Source organism: Clupea harengus, chromosome 25 (assembly GCF_900700415.2).
Source record: "Clupea harengus chromosome 25, Ch_v2.0.2, whole genome shotgun sequence".
NCBI lineage: Eukaryota > Metazoa > Chordata > Actinopteri > Clupeiformes > Clupeidae > Clupea > Clupea harengus.
In genome coordinates, this window is record NC_045176.1 from 6377728 (window position 1) to 6400784 (window position 23057).

At 44.0% G+C, this 23057-nt stretch overlaps 2 protein-coding genes across 2 annotated transcripts; one reads left to right on the forward strand and one right to left on the reverse strand.

The window, feature by feature from the left end:
- Nucleotides 1-7866: 7866 nt before the first annotated feature.
- Nucleotides 7867-11829, reverse strand: LOC105891317 (angiopoietin-related protein 1-like). Its single transcript, XM_042703697.1, has 5 exons — nucleotides 11067-11829; nucleotides 10397-10429; nucleotides 9993-10186; nucleotides 8387-8657; nucleotides 7867-8108 (listed from the first exon to the last, which is right to left on the reverse strand). Exons 1-5 carry the CDS (start codon nucleotides 11827-11829, stop codon nucleotides 7921-7923), a joined length of 1449 nt encoding a protein of 482 aa, XP_042559631.1. The 3' UTR covers nucleotides 7867-7920.
- A 5165-nt stretch (nucleotides 11830-16994) lies between these two features.
- On the forward strand, nucleotides 16995-22649 carry tada1 (transcriptional adaptor 1). Its single transcript, XM_012817493.3, has 8 exons — nucleotides 16995-17134; nucleotides 17547-17638; nucleotides 17815-17880; nucleotides 18026-18120; nucleotides 18605-18832; nucleotides 19321-19472; nucleotides 20632-20788; nucleotides 22095-22649. The coding sequence occupies exons 1-8, from the start codon at nucleotides 17061-17063 to the stop codon at nucleotides 22245-22247; spliced, it is 1017 nt and encodes a 338-aa protein (XP_012672947.1). The 5' UTR covers nucleotides 16995-17060; the 3' UTR covers nucleotides 22248-22649.
- Nucleotides 22650-23057: the final 408 nt, after the last annotated feature.

The following is a 23057-nucleotide window of genomic DNA, read 5'->3' on the forward strand; positions in this document are numbered from 1 at the left end:
CTCTTGTGCTACATTTACATTTACATTTAGTCATTTAGCAGACGCTTTTGTCCAAAGCGACGTACAAGGGAGAGAATATTCAAGCTACGAGCAATAGAACCTGGTGTAACAATAAATAAATACTACTTTACATTAGAAATATAACAAAATGAAATAAAAAGAAAGAAAGAGTGCAGAAGTGTAACTGCTGTAATTGCATGTTATGTGATTGTACTTCAAGAAATGGTTGTAGTGAATGAATATCAACACAAACAGACTTGTAAAAAGGAATGGGTGTGGTCGAGCTTAAGGTTGTTTATGTGTAATTTACATGGCCTCGGGGTACGTAGAGGTGGTTTGACATACCTCATGGAAAAGGTGTCTCTATGACTGGGGAACAAAGAGAACTGTAGAGCAAGCAGCAGCAACAAGCACAATGAGCACTGGAGTATTCATCATAATATTTATTCATGGTCGTAACCTCAGTCACACTGAGATACCTGAGAGTGCATAAGACTACTGTAGTTTACTGATAGAAGTGGTGTTTTCGATGTAAGGTTATTCTAGGATGAAAAACTAGCCTGCCTTATACTGCCTATCACTCCTAGGAGCGTAGATCCACAAACTTTCATCTCCATTAAGCGCTAGCGTTGGATTTGAATGGTGTGTTGTAGCATGTGGTCAGAGTATAGTGAGTATAATGTTAGAGTCATCTGCTGAATAGTTGCTACAGCATCTGTATAGCTTGCTTGGGTAGACTCTGCAGTGGATTTTTAGAATCTTTCTTATAGGATGTTTAGGATATGTGCTGCATCATTTGTTCTCATGTCAGCTTTAAAGTAACACTATGCAACAATGTGACATTTTTTGAGGTATGCTTTTATAGGCAACTAGTTTTGGTACCATCCTCAAATTCATTTTGATAGCATATGGTCATGTGAAGGACAGATAAACACGGGTGTCTTTCCCACTAGCCATCCAGGATATGCCACACAGTTCTGTGTTACGGGCTGGAATACCCTGCAAAAATAGAAGAAAAACTTTCACAGCATGACAATGCTACTGCCAAAAGACACCAGTTAGTGTGTTGGCAAGCTTCTATCAGTTTCAGCTGGGCTGTTGGTGGTGTTTGCAAGGTTTTTGAATGCCTTTTAGGTAGTTATCCTAGCTTGCTTGTTTTGGAACAGAACTCCTTATTGCTGCTTTAATACATTCATTCATCCAGCTACTATGAACGTATAGCCTGATTCAAAATGTATTAGCAGCCAATGAAAACCTCTACTGCAATGGACTCACAGTGCACATCAAGTCATTCTTCACTCTTACCACAAGGAGGCGCTAATGTACTTTGAAAAGTTAACAACAGGGCTCTTCTTAACTGATTTTCTCCCCTATATTTCTTTTCTGCATGTTTGGCTATATGTGACAGGCATTTCTAAACCTGTCACGTATATACACACTTAAGAGATCAGTCTTTAGAACATGTGATTTGTTTACACAAATGATCAAGGCAAACATTGTGACTAAAGTTGAGAGAGGAAGACGATGGATGAAGGGAACTTATGGTCTCGTGGGATTCTGAACGTGCCGATGACTGTTATGGTACATTTTGGCAGTGATAAATTCATTTTAATCAATGTACTGCAGATTTCACACGGCTCTGACTTTGTGATTGTAGCCTGACTACATTTAACCCAGTATCAAACATTAGAACCTAAGTACCAAGGCCGTATGAGCATAGTGAGGTCTGTTTTGGGTGATGAGTGGATGTGTTTGTGGGGAGGGGGAAGCAGGTGTGAGCATGGACACATAAAACACTACAGTGATTCTCAATGACGTCCTTGCAGACTCGGACAAGAACAGCATACAGCACACAGGGTCAAGCAAACAGGGAATTATTTTTAAGAATTCACAGGATATAAGTTTTAATAAACTCTAATACTTAATGCTGATGTTGCTAATAACACTAATTCCATTTAATAATCGCTCAAAAGTACAGATTATTTCGGGCTCTAATTTTTATTTCCTGTGTCGAATCCAAGGACTTGAAGTTAAAATGACTAGCTTCAGAGTCCTGCACACTTTATCTTTTAACTCTGTCGGATTTCCATCTCCCCAGCATTGGGTTCACGATAGATCGTTTAAAATTCCTCCTTTTGTTATCATTGGATCAGCTCCTATCCTTGAAAAATGATCCGCTCTGCTGTCAGTTAAAACAGACCCCCCCCCCCCCCCCTCCCCCCCAACCCCCCCAACACACACACTTTGCTAACCATTCCAGGTTAATGGGTTTTTTCCTAGAATATCAGGCTATATTTGAACAAGAGAGGGCGCATTATCTCAATGGCTTCCATGATAAATAGACTGGAGAATGGCTCCCTGTCTGTCAAGGGCTATTTGTGGACGGCTGGAAGCTGATTGGCCCTGACGGTGCCTGTTCAGGGATTTCCCAGCAGCGGTGTGCTCTCAGGAACCACCCGTGGCGTCCGAAAAGATTGATGGAACATCAACACAGGGGTGTTCATAACATCGCAGTGAGGTCCGAGTCTGTGGCTCTGTGGGGTTTTTCCATGGGGAGACCCACACGGGCAAATACCCCCCTCAGCTGCTGAGATGGTCGGATTTCTTTTCCCCCTGACGGGTTTGCTCTTCCCCCCGCCAGAGCCAGCTGCTGTGTGCGAGCGTGAGTGTGGTCCCCGCACCGCGGGGCCAAAGATGTCACCTCTGCCTCGCCAGCTTTTGGCACAGCGCGCCAGCCAGAATGAATGGAAGCTCCTGAAAAGACAAGCACAACTCAGAGTTCCTCAAACAACCTCCTCCTCCAGACGTCCACTGGTCTGGATTGGCACGCCGTGGTGGTGGTCAGTGTCCAGACGGGTTACGACTGACGGACAAACACACCCCGGCGGAGCCAAATGAAGACTTTCCACATGGGGCAAGGGGAGCTGGGCCAATCAGAGTACAAGAGAGAATACATGGTCAATAGTCTGCACTAGCGTTAGCGACTGGAGGCTAGGCACTTACTGGCACAGCCAGGGGCAGTTATGCTAAAGATGAGGTTTTAGCATGTTTATATTAAGTCTGTGTGCTATTTTGAGACTGGCATAACACAACTTTAATCCTTATTGATTACAAATCAACAGCGGGATGACTTTGTAAATGAAAATGTGTCAGACGTTATTGTATAGTATGCTGATGGTGATACACTGGATAATGTATTGATTTGGTGTAATTGGGTCCTGTTAAACTGAAGTGGTAGTGATTGATTTAAACACAGAGGCAAAACTTAAAACCAGTAAGAAAAACTGGCCAGTCAAACAAAAGCGTTATACTCGACTCTACATCTAATAGGAGTGGTTATACTCGACTCTACATTTAATAGGAGTGGTTATGTACATCCAATAGGAGTGGTTATACTCGACTCTATATCTAATAGGAGTGGTTATACTCGACTCTACATCTAATAGGAGTGGTTATACTCGACTCTACATCTAATAGGAGTGGTTCACATGAATTGCCTCATTGTCCAGCTGCACACATGAGGAAAGCACAAATCATCCTGCTTATAGTGTCTGCCAAGTCATCCCTGGCTGAAGTGCTACGCATCTTGAAGAAAGTACAATGGTCTTCCAGTGCCATACACACTTGCTTACAGTTGGGTTAATGCACAGGTAAGAATTATAAGCATTTAGATGTGTCATTTGACATTGTAATCATTCATTCAGTCGTAAGATTATTATCAGTTCTTACCCTACCAAGTGCACAACATGAATAATGCACTAAGGACTTTAAAAATAGCACATGCATAAATGCACTTGTAAAAACTGAGTACGAGTCGATACACAAGAGTTAAAGGTCAAGAAATATCACAATTACATAAATGTTGCAACTATATTATGCAGACATCTAACAAACTAACAGAATAATGTATTAACATTATATATATTAACATTATTAATTTACATTATTTATTAACACTATGAGTTTCATCAGTGACACTAAGGGACTAGGGAACTGGGGCATAACGGTTGAAGGAATTTTCGGTATCGTGACTAAAAGCCTTAAGAAGGAATTTTCTTCTTTTCCCCTTTGACTCTCTCTCTCTCTTGAGGTCCATGTCGAAAAACACGCCATTTTATTCTGGTCAGTGGGAACTGGACCAACAGTTACTGGATCCACTCCCCTCGTCCACACTCCTGCCAGCTGAGGACGTGTTGAGCTGTGGCTGGACTCAGGTTGTTTTATTTAAGCTGTCACAAGACAAACCTCAGGTTCAGTCAGGTCATATCAGCACATGTTCATAATCACAAGGTTTTACACACAGTTCAATTTACACACAGTTCCCATCCACTATGTCACAAATGTAGACTTACAGGAAAGGACAGGAAAATGAAAGACTGCTTATAATACATGCACATGTGAACACAATACATAGAGAGGGGGGGAGAGAGAGAGAGAGGGAGAGAGGGGGGAGAGAGAGAAAGAGAGAGAGAGAGAGAGAGAGAGAGAGAGAGAGGGGAGAGGGAGAGAGAGAGCGATAGAGAGAGAGATAGGACAGCGAGAGAGAGGGAGAGAGAGAAAGAGAGAGAGAGAGGGGGGGGAGAGAGAGAGAGAGAAAGATAGGACAGCAAGAGAGAGGGAGAGAGAGAAAGAGAGAGAGAGGGAGAGAGACAAAGAAAGGGGGAGAGAGACAGAGAGAGAGAGAGATCAAAGTGTTGTATCTGCTATGTAGTGGCATTATATTTGCCATTAGAGTTTGCTTGAGAGTGAGTTTGGGTATAAGTACGGCTCAGTCTTACACAGACAGATGTATTTCCATCCAACGCAACATTTAGAAGTCCAGTGTGGAGAAGGTGCCTGCTGTCATCTCTCTCCTTTGCACTGCACCCATGCTGGAGGGCAGGCCAACCCCCCTAGAATAGAACCATGAAGTCCAGCGGGCGCCTATGCACATCTCACTGATGATATGATGAAGGGTCCTATGCACATCTCACTGATGATATGATGAAGGCGCCTATGCACATCTCACTGATGATATGATGAAGGGTCCTATGCACATCTCACTGATGATATGATGAAGGGTCCTATGCACATCTCACTGATGATATGAGAGTAACTCAGGCGCCTATGCACATCTCACTGATGATATGATGAAGGTAGCTCAGTTATTGAGCGGATGGTGAAGAGCATGCTGGGCCATCAGACATCACACAGGGAACTGTGTCGCTTTAGCTGTGAAGTTCCCTATGTCCAGCCTTCCTGGCGATTTTAAATAGGCAGTTACATTGGACCATACACTGACAAACAGTCTTGTACATATAGATATAAAAAACATGGTTGATTAGAATTCCTTGCCCATGTCATGTACTGAGTTATACAGTGGTTAAGTGACCATAACCCCCCTGTTATTAGTGTACAGTTCACCACTGCCTGCTTGGACCAGTTGCCCATGTGAAGCATTAAACTCTTAAAATCAAGGGCTAACAATCTGCAGGCAATATGTCTGTGGGACTAATGGCTGGCTGGCTGGCTGGCATGGGTTGAAATGGAGCTGAGAAGCCAAGGGTCTGTTTGTCCACCATGGACATGAGTGGGACATGAAATGTAAATGTTTGTTGTTCAAATGGTGGATGAATCTTGCGCTTTTTTAGTGCCGGTAAGCACATTTTTAAAAGCAATGATTAAACTCCTTATGATAATAGCACTCCACTCCATAGTCACCGATCCGGTTACAACAACATTGTCCTGCTATTGGATAGCAACTCTAACAATATTAGTGTTGCCCCTGCGGCAATTGGATGGTGGAAGTCGGATTGGCATGCATTTTTATATGGTAATAAAGCTTGTTTATAGAGCTTTATAGTGTGCTTCAGTGGCAAGTCTTTGAGTTCTCCATTTATAAAGCTCATATTTGTTAGAACTGCATGAGAATGACTCAGACACTGGGAGGGTCGTGGTGTCGGTTAATACTTTTCAGACATTGTCGAGGTGTTGGTGACGCTACAGGGCGCTACAGACAGACTTTGTCCTGTGGCCGGCGTGACGTCTGCTCTACAAAGTCTTGTGGGCTGGAGAGTGTCTGCGCTGGGCAGTCAGTTTACTTAGGCTGCAGGCACGTCATCATTGGCTCTCCATCTGCTTGAGCCTTGTCTGCACAATCGTTTACATCTGTGTTGTATTTGAAGGACTTTCTGATTCTGTCTCAATCTCATTTGCCAGCTTTGTGAGATTACAAACTCTTGTGTTATTCGGATATTTGACGATATGCACAATGGAACATTTCACATATATTTTTCAATCATCACAAAAAGAATTGATATCAATATTCCCATCCATCATTGATTTATTGAGAAGAAACTTCACCATTCAACAATGTTCAGGTAATCACATGACTGGGTACCTAGTCAAGAGTCACTGAATGCAAATTAATTACAATCCCAGGTATATGTCTTAGCAAGGTATTTATTATCGTTTATTGAGAGCTCCTCAAGTACCACCACACTATATGCCTTCAGGCAGAACGATGAGTCTACGGTTTCCTGCCACCAAACAGCAGCCATGTCCATGTTCCTCTGGTGATTGCAGACCACAGAGATTCGTGAGTCGCTTGAATGAAATATACTGAACAAAAACACCAAAAATGCTGAGCACATACAAATGGAAAGAATGTAAATGTCTGTGTTTAAAAGGAAGATCGAAAAAAAAAAAAATCCATGGAAATTTGGAAAGTTTCCATCCCCCGATTCCTCTTCGCCGCAATCTACCCCCCAACCCCCCTCTCCACCTCCCTGCTCCACCAATCTAACCCCCCCCCCTTCTCCACCACTTCTCCCTCCTGTCTGAGCTTCAGCAATGTGTTTCTCGTTGTCTGTCCTGTAGCCTCGTGCTAGTTGCCATTTTATATCTTCAGATCTCCCAAACCGCCGAAGCAAATCGTAAGTTCTTTTATTCTTTGTGACCCTTCTTTCTCTCAGAGGCTCACACTGAAAACTAATCAGCAGTAAGATGGCAATAACATCCGCTGTACACAAGCTGGCTGCATCGAAGATGATTTGCACTAATTGTTTAAATATATTCCCTGCTGCTCTTCTCTGTATAATACACAACTTTTCCAGAAGTTGTTTTTCTCTGAACTGACTGAGTTATTAAAGATAATCATATTAATTTTTTTTTCTGATGTAACAACTATTCACATCTGGAAAACATAACCAGAGCTTAAATCCTCAGGATATATCATGGCAAAGGCTTTTAAATAATAGCGAACCCATGAGAAAAAAAACAAGAATATGAGTGCTTTTGATGTGGCACTGTACAAATCTTTTAATTCGTTCATTCATTCATGCATTCATTCATTCATTCATTCATTCATTCATTCATACGCATTATGATGTCTTTTGTTTTCTTAAATTCCAACACTTGACACCATTCACTCATCCAACACTTAGTTCTGATTTTGGCAATGACATGGTAATAATGACCTGGTAGCTGTGAACGAGACCTGCAAAGGAGATGCTGGCGCCCTGCCTCAGCTACTGAGGAGATGTTAGGGCTGCAGCACCTGCAGGACTCTGGGGTGACGGGACTAGAGGGAACATTGGAAAAAGCTCCATTCCTGCCGGAGACCATTGCTGGCACTGACTTGGCAGCTTTCTAGACCGCTGCTCCTATTTTGCTGATGATCGGCGTCAGCTGTACTCCATTTCATCGCTAAACTTCTTCCACCCGTACAGGTTCTCAGGTAGAGCGGAAACCGTGACACACATAAACAAACAGTGGGAATGAGAACACAATGTTCTGTCTCGGAACGTGGTAAACAAAGGGTGATTGGACCATCGCGGTTGGGAACTATTGGCAGCATGGTCCGGGAGTTTCCAAAGGGTGGGGGGGGGGGGGCGGTGCTGAGCGACCCCCCCTGACCTGCCCCGGTCTGTCTGTGGGGCCTTAGTCGATGGGTCGGATCATCATGCGTACACCCTTCATGGAGTAGAAGCCGCCTCCATAGTCGGCCCAAAAGATGCCATCCTGGAACTTGCTGCGGTAGACTCCGCCGTTGTACCACACGCCGTTCAGATTGGTTTGCCCACAGGCGTTGTACCACCAGCCACCCTTATGGAAGTGGGCACAGTTACCTGTGACAGAGCATAGAATAAACATTCACACTCAACTAACACACTATGAAGAGTGTCTCACACTTACAATACTATTTCTAAATGCACATACTGTAGTATATCTATGCATACTGCACTACAGAAAATTGTTCAATTAATAATAAAATAAATGGGGTGTAGAGCCTGTAGTCTCCAGAGAAAGTGCTGTATGGTTTTGATGCAACCTCAATTATGTGTCAGAATTTTTTTTTTTTTAGAAACCATCTGCTTTTAAGATGCCGACTGAATACTATCTCCACCTGCGAAGGCATCCTTGTCGCGGTCCAGGGTGGTGAACTGCTTCCCGTTGTGACTGGTCAAAGAGTCTCCAGCATTGCCTTGGTAGGTGCCCAAACGCAGGCGGTACGACTCGCTCTCCGGCTCCAGGTGGAAGCTGCTGTACTCCGCGTAGACCTTCTTCTCCATCCAGTCCTCCATCTCCACCAGCAGCCGGTAGTCTCCCTGCTTGCCCAGGTTGTAGATGTTCTCCAGGCCCAGCCAGTACTCGCTGTCTATGTTGCCAAAGCCTTTCTGGAAGAGGATGAGAGGTATTGGAGGTACATGGAACTGTAGTGTAAATATTTTAACAGGTAAGAGGGAGTCGGCTCATGGATCCCAATGTTTGGCAGGACTTTGCCTTTTTGTGTTTTTGCGAGTTCCAGAAGCTGCAGTGGAACATTTTTAAAATCGTACTCTGAAATGCTGACTGTGTGACGCTATCTCCAGGCCCTCTTTCAACCACAAACAAATTTTTCATGATTATTTGTGAGCCTGGCTCAAACGCTCACGTTGTATAACTGCACTTAATTTGCGGTCGGCTTCTCCCTTGAAAGCACTGGGGTAATCCAAGCCTATAGATTCGTCTTTGTGGGTAAATGTGCTCTAGTCTTAGAGGCATGATGAATGAGTTAGGGTTTTGTGTGCAGCCTTCTTGGCGTGTGAGTGTGTGTGTGTGTGTGTGTGTGTGTGTGTGTGAGAGTGTGTGAGTTGTGTGTGTGTGTGTGTGTGTGTGTGTGTGTGTGTGTGTGTGTGTGTGTGTGAGAGAGAGGTTATCAGGAGAGTTGCACAGGCAGAGGCACAGCTTCCCATATGCTGGATACTCGGCATGGAACACTGAATCACCCCGTGTCAGTTTAGATAACGTCCATCTTGTCTTGTGTTGATGTATTGGGGCCAGGCAAGCCAGTGGTTTGGACAAAAGCACAAGGAATGTAGAAAGTGTCTTCCGCTTTGGCCATCTAACATTTCACGAGAGGAGCTCTGATAAACAACTTCAGGATTTAAGTAAATTAAAGCTCAGGTTTCCGCTTACTGTTTGTTTTAGTTTTTTCCCCCAACTCATTTAGAGAATATTCACCAGGACAACTGTACTGTAATTATTGTGACTCAACCTGCAGTTAAAATCTAGGACACTAGACCAAGTGAACAATACAGGCTTTGTGAATCAGATGGTTATTTTGTCTGATTCACCAGAAGTAATTCATTTCAGCTGTATATATTGCATCTTTCCCTTTAGTCAGTCAGACTCCCTGACTTCCTGAAATCAGGAGTCTCATCTAGCATTTTCTCTTGCCTACCTACTAACCTCCATTATGGTGAGGGTAACATGACGCTTCACGATGCCTTCAGTTGACCCTATGACCTTTCTGTCATAGGTTTGCGTCATTCTATATGTTTTTTTAACTATGTTCTTAACTATGTTTTCAACCTATGTTTTATTATAGGTTGTTTTAACTATGTTTTTTTAACTATATTTTTAGTGTAGCACTCTGAGATTTAGATGAATATAGAGTGCGCTATAAATTAAATGAATTATTATTATTTATGTTTGTTACATCATGTACTGAAGCACTACAGCGCCATTACCTTATAGCTGTCCCAGTTCCTGAAGAAGTTCACTGAGCCGTCCTTCCTCCTCTGGATGACCGTCCAGCCGCCATTGTCTATGTCGTGCTCACACCAGGCCTGCATAGGCTGCGCTCCGTCGTCCGGCTTCAGAACATACATCCCACTGGTGGTGTGACCCGCCTGCATCGCCTGGAAGCAGTCCCGGAACGGTCCTGCCCAAACGAGGAAACCAGATGACCAGAATAATAGACACGGGTAATATCGTCCTGTCTCAACATCTATTATTCCTTTCGCTAAATATAGGAGAGGCTGAGGTTTTATTTATGTTTTTTTTTTTTCTTCTAGTTGGCCTTAATGTGTTTTCCATGTTTCATGGTGTGGAATTCCGCCGTTTTCTTTTTCCTACTGATCTATAACAGTACCTTTTAAGTTCAGTTCATTTTTTTTATTTTTATCTCAGGCAGGTAGCAGGCAGTCCAAACACATGATGGAATTTAAGACCAATGGCTCTTCGGAGAAATTGAAACCCTTCTCACTCACTGGGCGCTGGGGCTCTCCTGTCATGGAGAAGTGCTGCAGCTTGGAGCGGCTGCTACTTTGTGGTCGGAGAAACCAGAAGGAACCCAAGTCCTTGAGAGTTTTTTCGCCTATGCAGCTGCATTAAAAACCCACAGGTTTTGTTTTTCTTGGACGCAGACAATTGGTATGTGTCAAGAAAATCACTAGATGGGTAGAGTCACAAAGTGTGATACCTTACCATAAGTTGTTTACCTGACTGCAAGCGTGGGGAAATTACATTCAATATTTGTATTAAAAAGCTGTAAAAAGGCCATTTCCTGGCAGACTGGGTATTAAAAAAAATATATACCTTAGCAGTGTTGTACTATGGGCAAGCTCAAGGTCTTATCCACAGCTACGTGTTTTTTAGGGACCAATACAGAACCCTTCCAGCAGCAAAGTGTATAAATCAAAGGAAAGATGTACTGTACCCTCAGAATACCTCTTCAGCTACATGAATTGAGTTTTCTTCTCTGCTTCTCTTACCGTCTGAGCTGAAGTTGCCCTCAGGTGTTTTGAGAACGTCCACAGTGCTTCCAGTGGGACCGGGGCCGGCCCGGGAGCCCCTGTCTCGGGGAAAGGCCCGTGCGTGGTCCCTCTGGATCTCGTTGGAAAAGCGGGGCACGTGCACTGGAATGTTCTCCGGCACGACCTGCACCAGCGGGGGCCCGCCGGACTCGGGCCGCCGGCTGCCGTACACCTGCAGGCAGCGCTCCTCCAGCGCCCCGATCAGCACCGACTGGTTGTTGACCACCGCGGCCATGGCGGCGAAGCGCGTCTCCAGCTCGCGGTAGCGCGAGGAGAGCCGCAGCGACTCGGCCGTGGCGTTGAGGATGCGGCCCTCGAGCATGGCCAGCTCCAGCGAGTTGTCGCGCTTGCGGATGATCTCGTGCAGCAGCTGCATGTAGAGCTGCGTGACGCGGGAGTTCATGTTGCGGCTCTCCTTGCGCAGCAGCTTCATCTCGTTCACCAGGTTGCCGTCCACGTCCACCACCAGCCGCAGCGTGTCCATCTCCCGCTGCTGCTTGGAGAGGAGCTCGCGGACGTCGGAGATGTCCATGCGCGTCACGCGGTCCTTGTCCGGCAGGGCAGGGCCCCGGGAGGCACAGATGGGGCCGGTGATTTTCTGCTCCGGGACGAGAAAGGTGTAGGAGCACTTTTTCGGGGCGCCCTCACCCCCGTCTGCCGGTGCCCTCCGTTTGCGGGCCAGGAAGGGTCCCCTGGAGAGACCCTCTGCCTGACCGCACACAGCCGTGAGGAGAGGGACGCAGAGAAAGGCCCATCCGTTTGGCCCCATGGCGACCGGTTCAGATGCCGTCTGCTTGCTCGATTCTCTCCTAGAATCAGAATAATGATTCAGCCTTGCCGGTAGTCATGTTTCACCCCTCCAGCATTTTTAATAGCTGGTACTTTTTCTACAGGTTTCTGATGGATTTCAAGAAAAAGTTGTCCCCGTGCTTGTTGTCTCTCTTTGAGATTCCCTCAACAAGAACCAATGAGCAAACACTATTATTGTCAGATATCAAATCAACAAATCAATCTGCGGTGACTATATTTACCCCAAACATTTAGTCCCATGGCTACTGGTTCATCACTGCCTGCTTACTTGATTCTCTCCCAGGAGTAGAATAATGAAGCAGAAAAGCTTAACTGTGCTGACAAATCATGGAAAAGTCATGATAAGATCTATTGGTTCAGTATCAGATCCCTTACAATACAGGCAGTACTTGTTGTTGTACTCAAAGAAATATGTCAGCTTTCATGCGTGTCCAAGAATGCAGGATCATTTGACAAGCAGTATTTAAGTACTCGTAGTCATTAAAATGTCAACATGAAGTTTTAAAGCGATTCACCGAATTCAACTAATCTGAGGAAACAACTTTATGAGATAAAACTGGCTATGTGAGGACATCTATTGTTTTGTCCTTACTTCTCCTCCCCTTCTGTTATGTAACATGCAAGCTTGTTTAGGACACAGGCTTTGTTAGCAGGGACTTATCTGTCACTCTCATAGACATTCTAGCAAGAATTCTTTTTGGCCTAAAACTACAAATTTAACACACAATAAACCTGTTGACCCACTGCAGCTGGATGGACAGAGGTAAGGTAACGATAGCTGGACTATGGCCATTCTTTTCCTTGGATGAAGCCTCCGTCTACTTAGAGAGGCTTTGTGTTTTTCATTATGGGAAGCGAGCAGTGACGGCTTCATCTAGCCCGCTGCAACAATTTGGTTTCCATTTGATGACAAAAACCATGCCGTGCTATTGGCAGCCTTTTTCTGGTAAGTACCAGCAGAAGAGAATATGACACAAGGGCTCTTACTTTTATGAGTAATTGTTTTTCTAACTTATTTTGTGGAAAGGATTGTATTAGTCTTGACAGTGAAAGAAAAGCAGCTGTTGGTGTAAAATTGGGATAAAACCAAAAAAAATGTAAAAAAATAAACTTCTTTCAGATTGCTGTCTGGCACAGGTGGTGACACATTTCCACAGGGTATGATGTCTGCCCACCTTAGTGGAATATAGCTTTGAGAGAGTAGGAACATGACCATGATCACGCTGGCTACCATCACGTCTGGCCTCACAGTATCATAATACAGTGCTCTGTTGTGCCCGGGAGCAAATCCGATATTTCAGAAACAGCATTAATCAACAGGCACTTTCAATCATCCCTGCGGTTTTTTCCAGAAAATATTTAGCACTGGAAGTGGACTCTCCTGGCACGGGCCGAAAAACCCAAAGTGCTGCAGAAGCGAAAGAGTCCCCTCCATCACTGTCAAGAAACCATAAGTGGGGAAGGCAATCTCCACAACTCCCTGATGATGTGAAGGAAAATAAAGTGCAATTACTTCTTCAACGTAATTACAATTCCAGCCAAAGACATCAGGGGACGTCTCACATTTGGCACTTAAGCGTAGGTCCAAGTGACTCCGAGTGGGTCAACAGAAAAAAGTAGGACAAGAATATGTCAGATGAGGTAAATGCTCTGCTTTGGTCTCAGAGATCAATCCACTCTTATGGGGTGTGTGTCGATATAGGCACCACACATCTAGTCAATTTCACTGACATTTGTTTCATATTGGTAAGCTTTCAGATCATGCTGAATGTACCTTTGATCAAATTGATCAGATAAATCTGTTTTTGTCTGTTAATATCCATATCCTAACATTTAGTCATTTACCCGTTTACCTGGTCAGTAACCTGCATGTCAATGTCTGACATGGTCTTGTTTAGTTATTGGGCAGCAATCCAGACCAATCTGAAATTATTTATGCCTAAAGTCAGTGTTTTCAGAAGCTCCTCGCTCACTCGCTCACTCGCTCACTCGCTCACTCGCACGTTGGAGCAGGGCACTACACTGATCTGGTATAACCAGAGGAACTGTTTAAACCGGCGCGGTCGCACGTAATGAACTGTGTGATTGTCCAGCCTGTGTCCCCGATACTGATCCCTGCTGTAGAGCCGAATGTTTATTTATGGTGTCGGGAGATTTTCATACAAGGGTAAAGGCTGTTTTTTTTTCTCATAACCTTACAGACACACAGCCCCTTGCTTACCCACGGCATCCTGGACTGCTCTCCACCAGGGCTATTGTAAATGTGGGCTTTAATTTCAGTCGAGCACAAAACCACCTGGTTCAACAAATTATCTCACTTCCTCGCGGACGGGAGGCACAGAATTTCTCTCAATTGAAAACATGACTAGTTGAATCAGTCTTTGGGCTTGGGGTTAGCACGCCTGCACACCATGGAGAGGAAGGAAGCCTTATGGTCATCATATTTCACCCCTCCAGCATTTTTAATATCTGGGACTTTTGTTTTTGTTGAAACGTTTCTAATGGATTTCCAGAAAAAGAATGTCACCATGCTCATTGTCACTGTTAGAGACACAATGTCAGTTTATCTCCACAAGAACCAAAAGTCCAGAACTATAGTCATAATAATCTATTAATTCACCAAATGTATTTTTCTTTATTTTATTTGAAGTAAACCTAATTTTATCTGGATTTTAATCTGGAAAGACCTAGACGTGTGGGCAGACAAGTAGAGTAAAGAAAAGAGACAATAAACACTAAAACTGGCACTTAAGTGAAAACACACCGTGATTCATGCTACACATCACAATATCACACTGCACCATCTCATCAGCAGGAGTAGCCTACTCTCATGGGGAATTTCACCCTTGACCTTGTGGGTGCTAGCGCCATGTCTACCAGCTGAGAGGTAGGAACAAAGAGAATCTGCTGTTCCTGACTCGAGCAGGAGAGAGAGGAAAGGCAAAAACAGCAAGTACATACCTCAGAGTTTTGCGCTGTGAAGAGGGGTTAGTCTTGTTGCCCTTTACTGTCTATAATGTTCCTATTTACATGCACGACTGGGCCAGTCTCTCCAACTGAATTGCTAAGAGCGCAAGTGTTCCATCCAAAGTTTTCACCTCAGTATCTACCTGCCCCAAAGCATCTCTCTCTCTGGTGCCAAGTGGGATCACACTGAACTACCCTGAGCTCAGTCGGTCCAGATGGGCTCTTGCCTCTGTGGAGAAGAGGTGGTGCCCAGCCTACTAAATCTGATGTCATTAGGGCTTTCACAGAAAAACACGGCTCCTCCCTACGTTTCTCTCCGAGCAGGATCCCACCTCTTTCAGTCATGAGATGGGGGGAATGTGCTTACTGGCATCCCTGAGCCCGAGGAGAAGGAGACTGATGAGACTGGAGGAACCCACAACGCTTCTTCACTCCTGTGATAACAGTCCTCCTGAATCTTTGAAGTTCACTTCTCAACACATGCTTCTTTTGCCTGTCTGCCTTTTCTTTGTTTAATTTTTTTGTTTTGTTTGTTTTTCAGTAAAAGGCAGGTTTCTCAAGCACGCAGCTTTGTCTTAAAAACACACCTTTTGTCTCTCCTTAAGGCCTTTAAGTTGATGCGTCTGAGATTTTTCTCTCGTTCATTAACATCACAGTATGTGTTTTCAAACACAAATAGTTTAGTTCACTGAATTAATCATGTCCACGTGAAGCATATGTCCATGTGGTTAAGCTACCACTATGCACTCTCAGCTCAACTCAGGATGTTGGGCAGAGCAGAACAGAACAGAGCGGAGCCTCTTCCTCAGACAGAGTTGCTGTTAAACTCAACTCTCTGAGCTCTGCTGAGATGCCGTGTGCCATTGTTCTGCAGCGTCAGTGGTTAGGGCTTGCGTTGTGAACTTGTTTAATGTGCGTTCTTTGAAGTGGGCCTTTCCCAGGGCACCATCATTTTGTTTTTCCCATTATTGTCTACAGTAACAGCACAACAGAAGATTGGAGGCAGTCAAGGGATTTCAAAAAGACCCATTTTATAGACCTACTGGTGAAGTTTTAAATGCTGTGAGTGAAAACAGATCTCTAAAAACATGCAAGTGCCCTCAGTAAGTTTTAATACAACGAATATGCCGCTAATAGTCTTAACATGTGATTTGTATACTTCTATTCATGATGTTTCTAAAAAAAAATATTGTTTTTGCGGAAGGGTATTTATGTCTGCCCTAATAGAGAACACAACTATAGGCTACTATTTGAGCCTATTTCTAATAGGTATTTTGTGGAACTTTATTTGCATAATTGGATACACATGTGTAACTCGGCGGTGTGAAAGACTACCTCCTCTTGACTTTAAATGTGCAGCCTTTTGCTGAAAAGTAAACATTGAAAGGAAACTGCCAAGTTCTACTGAGGGGTTCATCCATTTGAATCCCAAATGGCATGTGACAAAACCATGTTGTCACACAGTCAAGAAGGACTTTTATATGGTGCTTTAATAGACTATGCAGGTGTGAATGTGTCAAGTCTCATAAAACACCAGATTCTGATCAAAATTCTATGTTGCGGTTATATTGTACGGTTTAAGCAAGCTATTTCTTTCTTTCAGAGTATGGAAAGGGCAGTGAAAAATCAATTGGCAAGCTCTTACTTGTACCATGCGATGCCCCACAGAATCCCTCTGTGTCTGCCCCTTATTACATCTGCCGTGGAGATTGTAAGCCTTCTTTGTTGTTTGTGTTGTTCTTGTGTTAAATGCATGTCGTGTTTAACAAGCTTAACGGCTGTTAACCCTGATTCAGTTTAACAACTATAGCCTAATATTGTTGATCTGCAACATTCAGTTTCAATAAACTTAATAACTTCATCAACTTTAAACTTCATAAACTAAATAACTAAATAAACTTTCCACTATGCCTTCTCCCTCACACACACACACACACACACACACACACACACTAGCAATAACATAAAGAATAGGCTTTATAAAATATGTTGTTCAACTTGTATGACGTTGGGGTGTAATGTTTGGCCATTTTTATTCCGCGAACATCAGTAAAGCAAATGTGCCCTCTGCTGGGGAAAAGCGTTACATCCAGGGGCCATACCCAGGGTGAACGCCTGGCCGATAGATGGCAGCAGTAGTCAAATGTTTTGTATAGACATAAGTAATCTGGTAGCGAAAAAATATTGTTTTTTGATGTTGCTGCGGCGGGACGGTGTATCGCAATGGCAGCTCACCCTAGCGAGCTGGAAATAGCAAAGAAAAACCTAACTGATGCCATTGGGGATAATATCAAACAGTGAGTACCAATTGAAGATTGATTATGATAGCCAAAACGTCCAGAACGTCCTCTTGTTCTGTATGTAACTGTAGCGGGATGTCTGGCTAGCTAACTAGCCAAGTGAGCTGGCAACACTAATGTCAGTTATCGTTAGTTTGGCTGTGTTAACTTTACTTTATAGCTTGACTATCACAAGTCCTGGAATTTAGTTACATGAGGCCAGTTACCCTTTTCCTCTGTTCGTTGCAACTCGAAAACCAGTGCCTCTGTTTGCCACACAGCATCGGTGCAATGCAAAGGAAGTGTAAAGCATGCCACTCAAATGCAGTGTGCTTTTGCTGAGCTAACTGCCTGGTGTTGACTGATAGTAAGTATTTGTAGTGAGCCAACACCGATATGTATTAACGCTGTATTTTATTTCGTGTTTTAGTTATTGGGCAAATCTGAAACTGTGGTTCAAGCAGAAAATCAGCAAAGAAGAATTTGACATCGAGGCACGCCGTCTTCTCGCTCAGGACAACGGTAAAACAAACGTTGTGGTCTGCTCTGAAACTCTGACCATACTGCCTTTGGTTTGGTCTTTACCCTTAACGTGTTTCCACTTGAAATATATATTCTCACTTAATTTCCATGTGAGTATTTATGTATGTATGTAAGTATGTGTTCACTGAAATCGTGTTGTTGTGTTCCTCTTTCAGTTCAAGTCCACAACGACTTCTTGCTGGCAATTTTGACACGATGCCAGATTATTGTGTCCACACCAGGTAAGGTTTTGCGACACCATGAAAAGTGTTTTATTGTTATTCTGGACTCACAAAGAGAGAATTTGAGGTATGAGTCGTTTGCATCCAGCTCAGTGCATACTGGTGCGATTCTTATGCTGTTCTCTTCCCTTGTTATGTTCTTTAGAGGGAGCCTCAGTGCAGTGGATAGGCGGGTCTGCCTCCAAGCCTGGGAAGCCAAAAGGAAAGAAGAAGTTTTCATCTGTTCGTCAGAAATTTGATGTAAGCTGTGTAAATATAAAGCCCACGAAATTTGTATGTACTAGCTTTTTAATTTTCTTAAGATGACTACACAGACTTTGACTCTGCTGGTGGCAAAGTCATGGCACAAAGTCACTACATTTAAAGAGCTCACTTCCATCCTGAAAAACCTACAACTAAAAATGTCATGCGAAATTGGCCTCATGTAAAGTTTCTTTAGCCCACCCTCAATCCCTTCCTGCCATAATGTAATGTTTATGTTTTATGGATAGATACAGATGCTTGATTGGTTACTACAAGCACACTTTTTTGAAATTTGAGTTTAGTTCGACTTAACTACTTTAGTTTAGTGTCTACATTAAAGCAGCTGAAGTAGATCAAAAGCTTTTGCTCAGTGCAGCAGCTCGAAATGGACAAACCTAGACATGTTTCCACAGTGCATGATGACTCTGCTGACCTCACTGTCCTTGACTCTCTTGTTTGTATTCCGATGAATCCCCTCCAGCATCGCTTCCAGCCACACAACCCCCTGAGCTCAGTGCAGCCGTACTGCGTGCGGGAGCCGGGGCCCGGGGTGGCGGCGGGGGAGGAGGAGGAGCTGCGTCTGAGCGCCCACACGCTGCTGCTGCCCACGCGGGGTCAACTGGAGGCCCGCATGATGGTCACGGCCTTCGAGATGGGCTTGGACAACCTGACGGAGGACGCCGTCAGCTCCATGGTGTGCGCGCTGGAGGTATGCGTGTTAATAAGCCGCAGAGGCTTCTCTGGGGAGATTGGTGTGTGTGTGTGGAATGATGCCAGGAATGAGGGGGGGGGCCTGTATTATGAAGCAAATTCAGTGTAATTCACATTCACAGGCTTTTTCTCCTTTAATCAGATAGGATAGTGAAGGGTTTTGACAGGAAATGAGCTGGAGAGAAGAGGTAGGGAGTGGGATCGGCTAATGACCGCGGGTTGGATTCGAACCCGTGTCCCCGTGGGCGTTCAAGCCCGTACATGGTCGGGGCTGCTGCTTGTGCCACAGTGCCCCTCCGTAATTCACATTCTTGAGGTGCAGGTGTGTAGGCTATGATTAATGGTGCGTTCTGGTTGTACTCTGAAGTCGGTAATTGTCTAGTTCCAAATCGGAGAATTGGTAAACTCCCTCCTATGTTCCACAGTGTAGCTAATATTACATGAAGGCTCTCTTGTCACACGGCCCCTGCCCTTATGTTCCTCCAGGTCCATCTCAAAGACGTACTCACCGCTGTGGTCTCCAGGAGGAAAGCCTATCGCCTCCGTGATGGTCATTTCCAGCATGCCTTCAGCAGTGACATCACACCTCAGCCGTACTTGAAAAACAGCTTGGCAGCTTACCAAAGTATCAAAGAGTGGTGAGTTTATGAGCAATATCCTGTTAATGAACGCTGTAACTTTTAGACAAAGTTATCCTTATTCTTAGCGTTACTACAATTTGTCCAGAGCAGGAAGGCAAAGCCTACCCAAGCGATTGTGCTCTAAGCGAACTTACCTTGATCTTGCTATCAGTTTCCTCCTCTCCCTGTTCTGTGAAGATAAAACGTTCCCAAATGATCATATTGACCAAATGCCAGGCATTGACCGGCAGCCCTTCTGATTACTGTGCTGCTGTTCTCCTCCTGATTACTGTGCTGCTGTTCTCCTCCTGATTACTGTGCTGCTGTTCTCCTCCTGATTACTGTGCTGCTGTTCTCCTTCTGCTGCTGTTCTCCTCCTGATTACCGTGCTGCTGTTCTCCTGATTACTGTGCTGCTGTTCTCCTCCTGATTACTGTGCTGCTGTTCTCCTTCTGCTGCTGTTCTCCTTCTGATTACTGTGCTGCTGTTCTCCATCTGATTACTGTGCTGCTGTTCCTGATTACTGTGCTGCTGTTCTCCTCCTGATTACTGTGCTGCTGTTCTCCTGATTACTGTGCTGCTGTTCTCCTCCTGATTACTGTGCTGCTGTTCTCCTGATTACTGTGCTGCTGTTCTCCTCCTGATTACTGTGCTGCTGTTCTCCTTCTGCTGCTGTTCTCCTTCTGATTACTGTGCTGCTGTTCTCCATCTGATTACTGTGCTGCTGTTCCTGATTACTGTGCTGCTGTTCTCCTCCTGATTACTGTGCTGCTGTTCTCCTGATTACTGTGCTGCTGTTCTCCTCCTGATTACTGTGCTGCTGTTCTCCTCCTGATTACTGTGCTGCTGTTCTCCTCCTGATTACTGTGCTGCTGTTCTCCATCTGATTACTGTGCTGCTGTTCTCCTCCTGATTACTGTGCTGCTGTTCTCCTCCTGATTACTGTGCTGCTGTTCTCCTCCTGATTACTGTGCTGCTGTTCTCCTTCTGCTGCTGTTCTCCTTCTGATTACTGTGCTGCTGTTCTCCTTCTGCTGCTGTTCTCCTTCTGATTACTGTGCTGCTGTTCTCCTTCTGCTGCTGTTCTCCTCCTGATTACTGTGCTGCTGTTCTCCTCCTGATTACTGTGCTGCTGTTCTCCTCCTGATTACTGTGCTGCTGTTCTCCATCTCTAACAGCCCGCCTCCCAGTGCCTCACTTCCAGTGGGCCCGCCCCCTCAGGTGTCACCGGACGACGCTGAACAGCAGGCAGCGCTCCTATTGGCCTGCTCTGGTCACAGTCTCCCCGCCCCTCTACCACCTATTAACATGTATGACCTATTGGAAGCATTGCAGGTACGGTACACACTTAATAAGATGAGGCTTGTGTTATGCCACAAGGATGCCAAACATTGTAGCACTTAAAATGTACAAGTAACATGTCCGTTCTGTGAGTATTAAGGTAGTTCTAGTTTTCCGTTTAGTTTTTATTTAATTAACTACATTTCTATTTACTTTTAGCATATTATAGTTGTAGTTTAAGTCATTTCAGTTTAGGACAAAAGTTGTCAAGGATTAGTGCAGCACGGAAATGAATCTGCTTGTCATTGAATATATCAACATTTCAGAACTAAACTTAACTAACTCATGCAATAGGCTACATTTTCTTAAAGATTGCAGTCTGCGAATCAGCGGTTTTGGTTTCTTGAAAGGTTGTTAATATTTGTGTTCAATAGCTAATCAAACTAAACCCCTCCCTCCCTTCCTTCCTCCTGAAGCACCGTGTTGATTAGCTGGGATTGTTTATAGATAAGTCAGAGCCATTATGTTTGATTCCCATCTAGGACTGTTTACGAACACAGTGTATGGGATTAGAATCGCAGACTGTACCTGATTGGACACGATTAAACACGATTAAATATTTCAACCATTTTCTTCAGGCAAACAATGACATGGGTTTTCATTGTCAACCCTACCTCTATAGTTAACTAAAAAAATCCTAAAGCACTCAAACGTGAACTTGCAGGTTTATTTTAAAATGTTACATTCGTCACTCACGCTCTCTCTCACTACAGCCTTTCCCCTGGATAATGGGTATTCCTGTCAATGGTAACTTCAAAAGTGAAGATGTGGGGGATTTTTTTTTTTGCCTTTGATTTCTATGGCACAGATGCTGTTGCCTGAATTTACCATACATTTCCTTGTACTTTCACTATTAAATTAGAAATAGACCCCATACAGGACTCACATCTTTCCTCCCTGACATATCTGACTTCTTCACTTGGTAATAACTACTTCTACTTCCATTAGCTAGCGAGTGTAGGTCCTGACACGCTATATTGCCATCTTAAGGTTGACTAAAGCTACACACTTGTATGGTACACAGAATTTTGGGAGGGTGCCATCCGCCACCTTGAATGGCATCTTTCGCCGTCTTCAAAAGATCAAATACGTTTTATTTGTATTCGTCTTTTAAGCAATCATTATCGGTTTAGTTTTAGATTTTCATCGGATAAAGTATTTAATTTCAGTTTACAAAAATGTCTCAACACCATTACATCACGTTGGTCTTAGTTTTAGCTTAATTGATTATTGATATGTCTTGACTTTGCCAATCTGTACATATATACTTACAAACTCTCCTCACTCATTGGAATGGCAGGTCCATCGCAGGGTCATGCCCTCCCACTCCATGTACGCCCTGAACATCGAGCGCATCCTGGCCAAGCTGTGGCATCCCAGCCACGAGGAGCTGGAGCAGGACCGCGTCCACCGCCAGCGGCTCGCTGCCAAGGAGGGCCTACTGGTCAGCTGAGACCTCACTCAGCCTGGGGGCAGTGGACAGTACTCTAGCCGCCGGCACCACCACCACAGGCCTGGCAAGTTTACCAGGTGGTCGTTGGACTTTCGAGGAAGCCACATATTAATAAACACATGGCGCAAAGTAAGGCCCTGTGTCATTATCACAGACTAGTGGCTTGTGAGAGATGACTTTCCCACTGTGTCAATGCTAATCTTTGGATTGCCCAACAGTTCTGTGTTTGAGGGGCCTGGTGGGTGGATTCTCAGTAATGTTTTTTTCCAAACTATATTCTTACCTGTTTTTTTGTAAATATCTTTGTTTTATAGCTATACAAAACGTCCAGGGGGAAATGAATTGCAGGAGCAAAAAAAAACTGAGTAGCTGCTTGAATGAATAAAATCTTTTGTATTATAATAGAATCAGGTCATTAATTGTACACACTTGTATCTAGTGATGGCCATTGTCCACAGTATTACTTACTCGAGTCGAAGCCCATATTCTGTCTTGTACTGAAGTAAAATTGAATACGTTTTGTATGGTATGTGAGATTAAAGTAAATAGTTAGTTTTACAGTTTGTTGTAAATAGAACATCCAAGAAATTATGAAGTCTACTGAAGTGGATTTGCTGTAATGACCCAAATGATGTTCTTAAGTCATCATTCATATTAATTTCTGTAACAGAAATCAGTTGTGTTTTAGTTTTCAATATGCAATACACAATCTAATATAGCTAGTATTGATTAACATTACAAAACCAGACAAATTATTTACAAATGTACACTTAGCTAATAAGAAACTAGTTGAAAATACGAAATGTAATC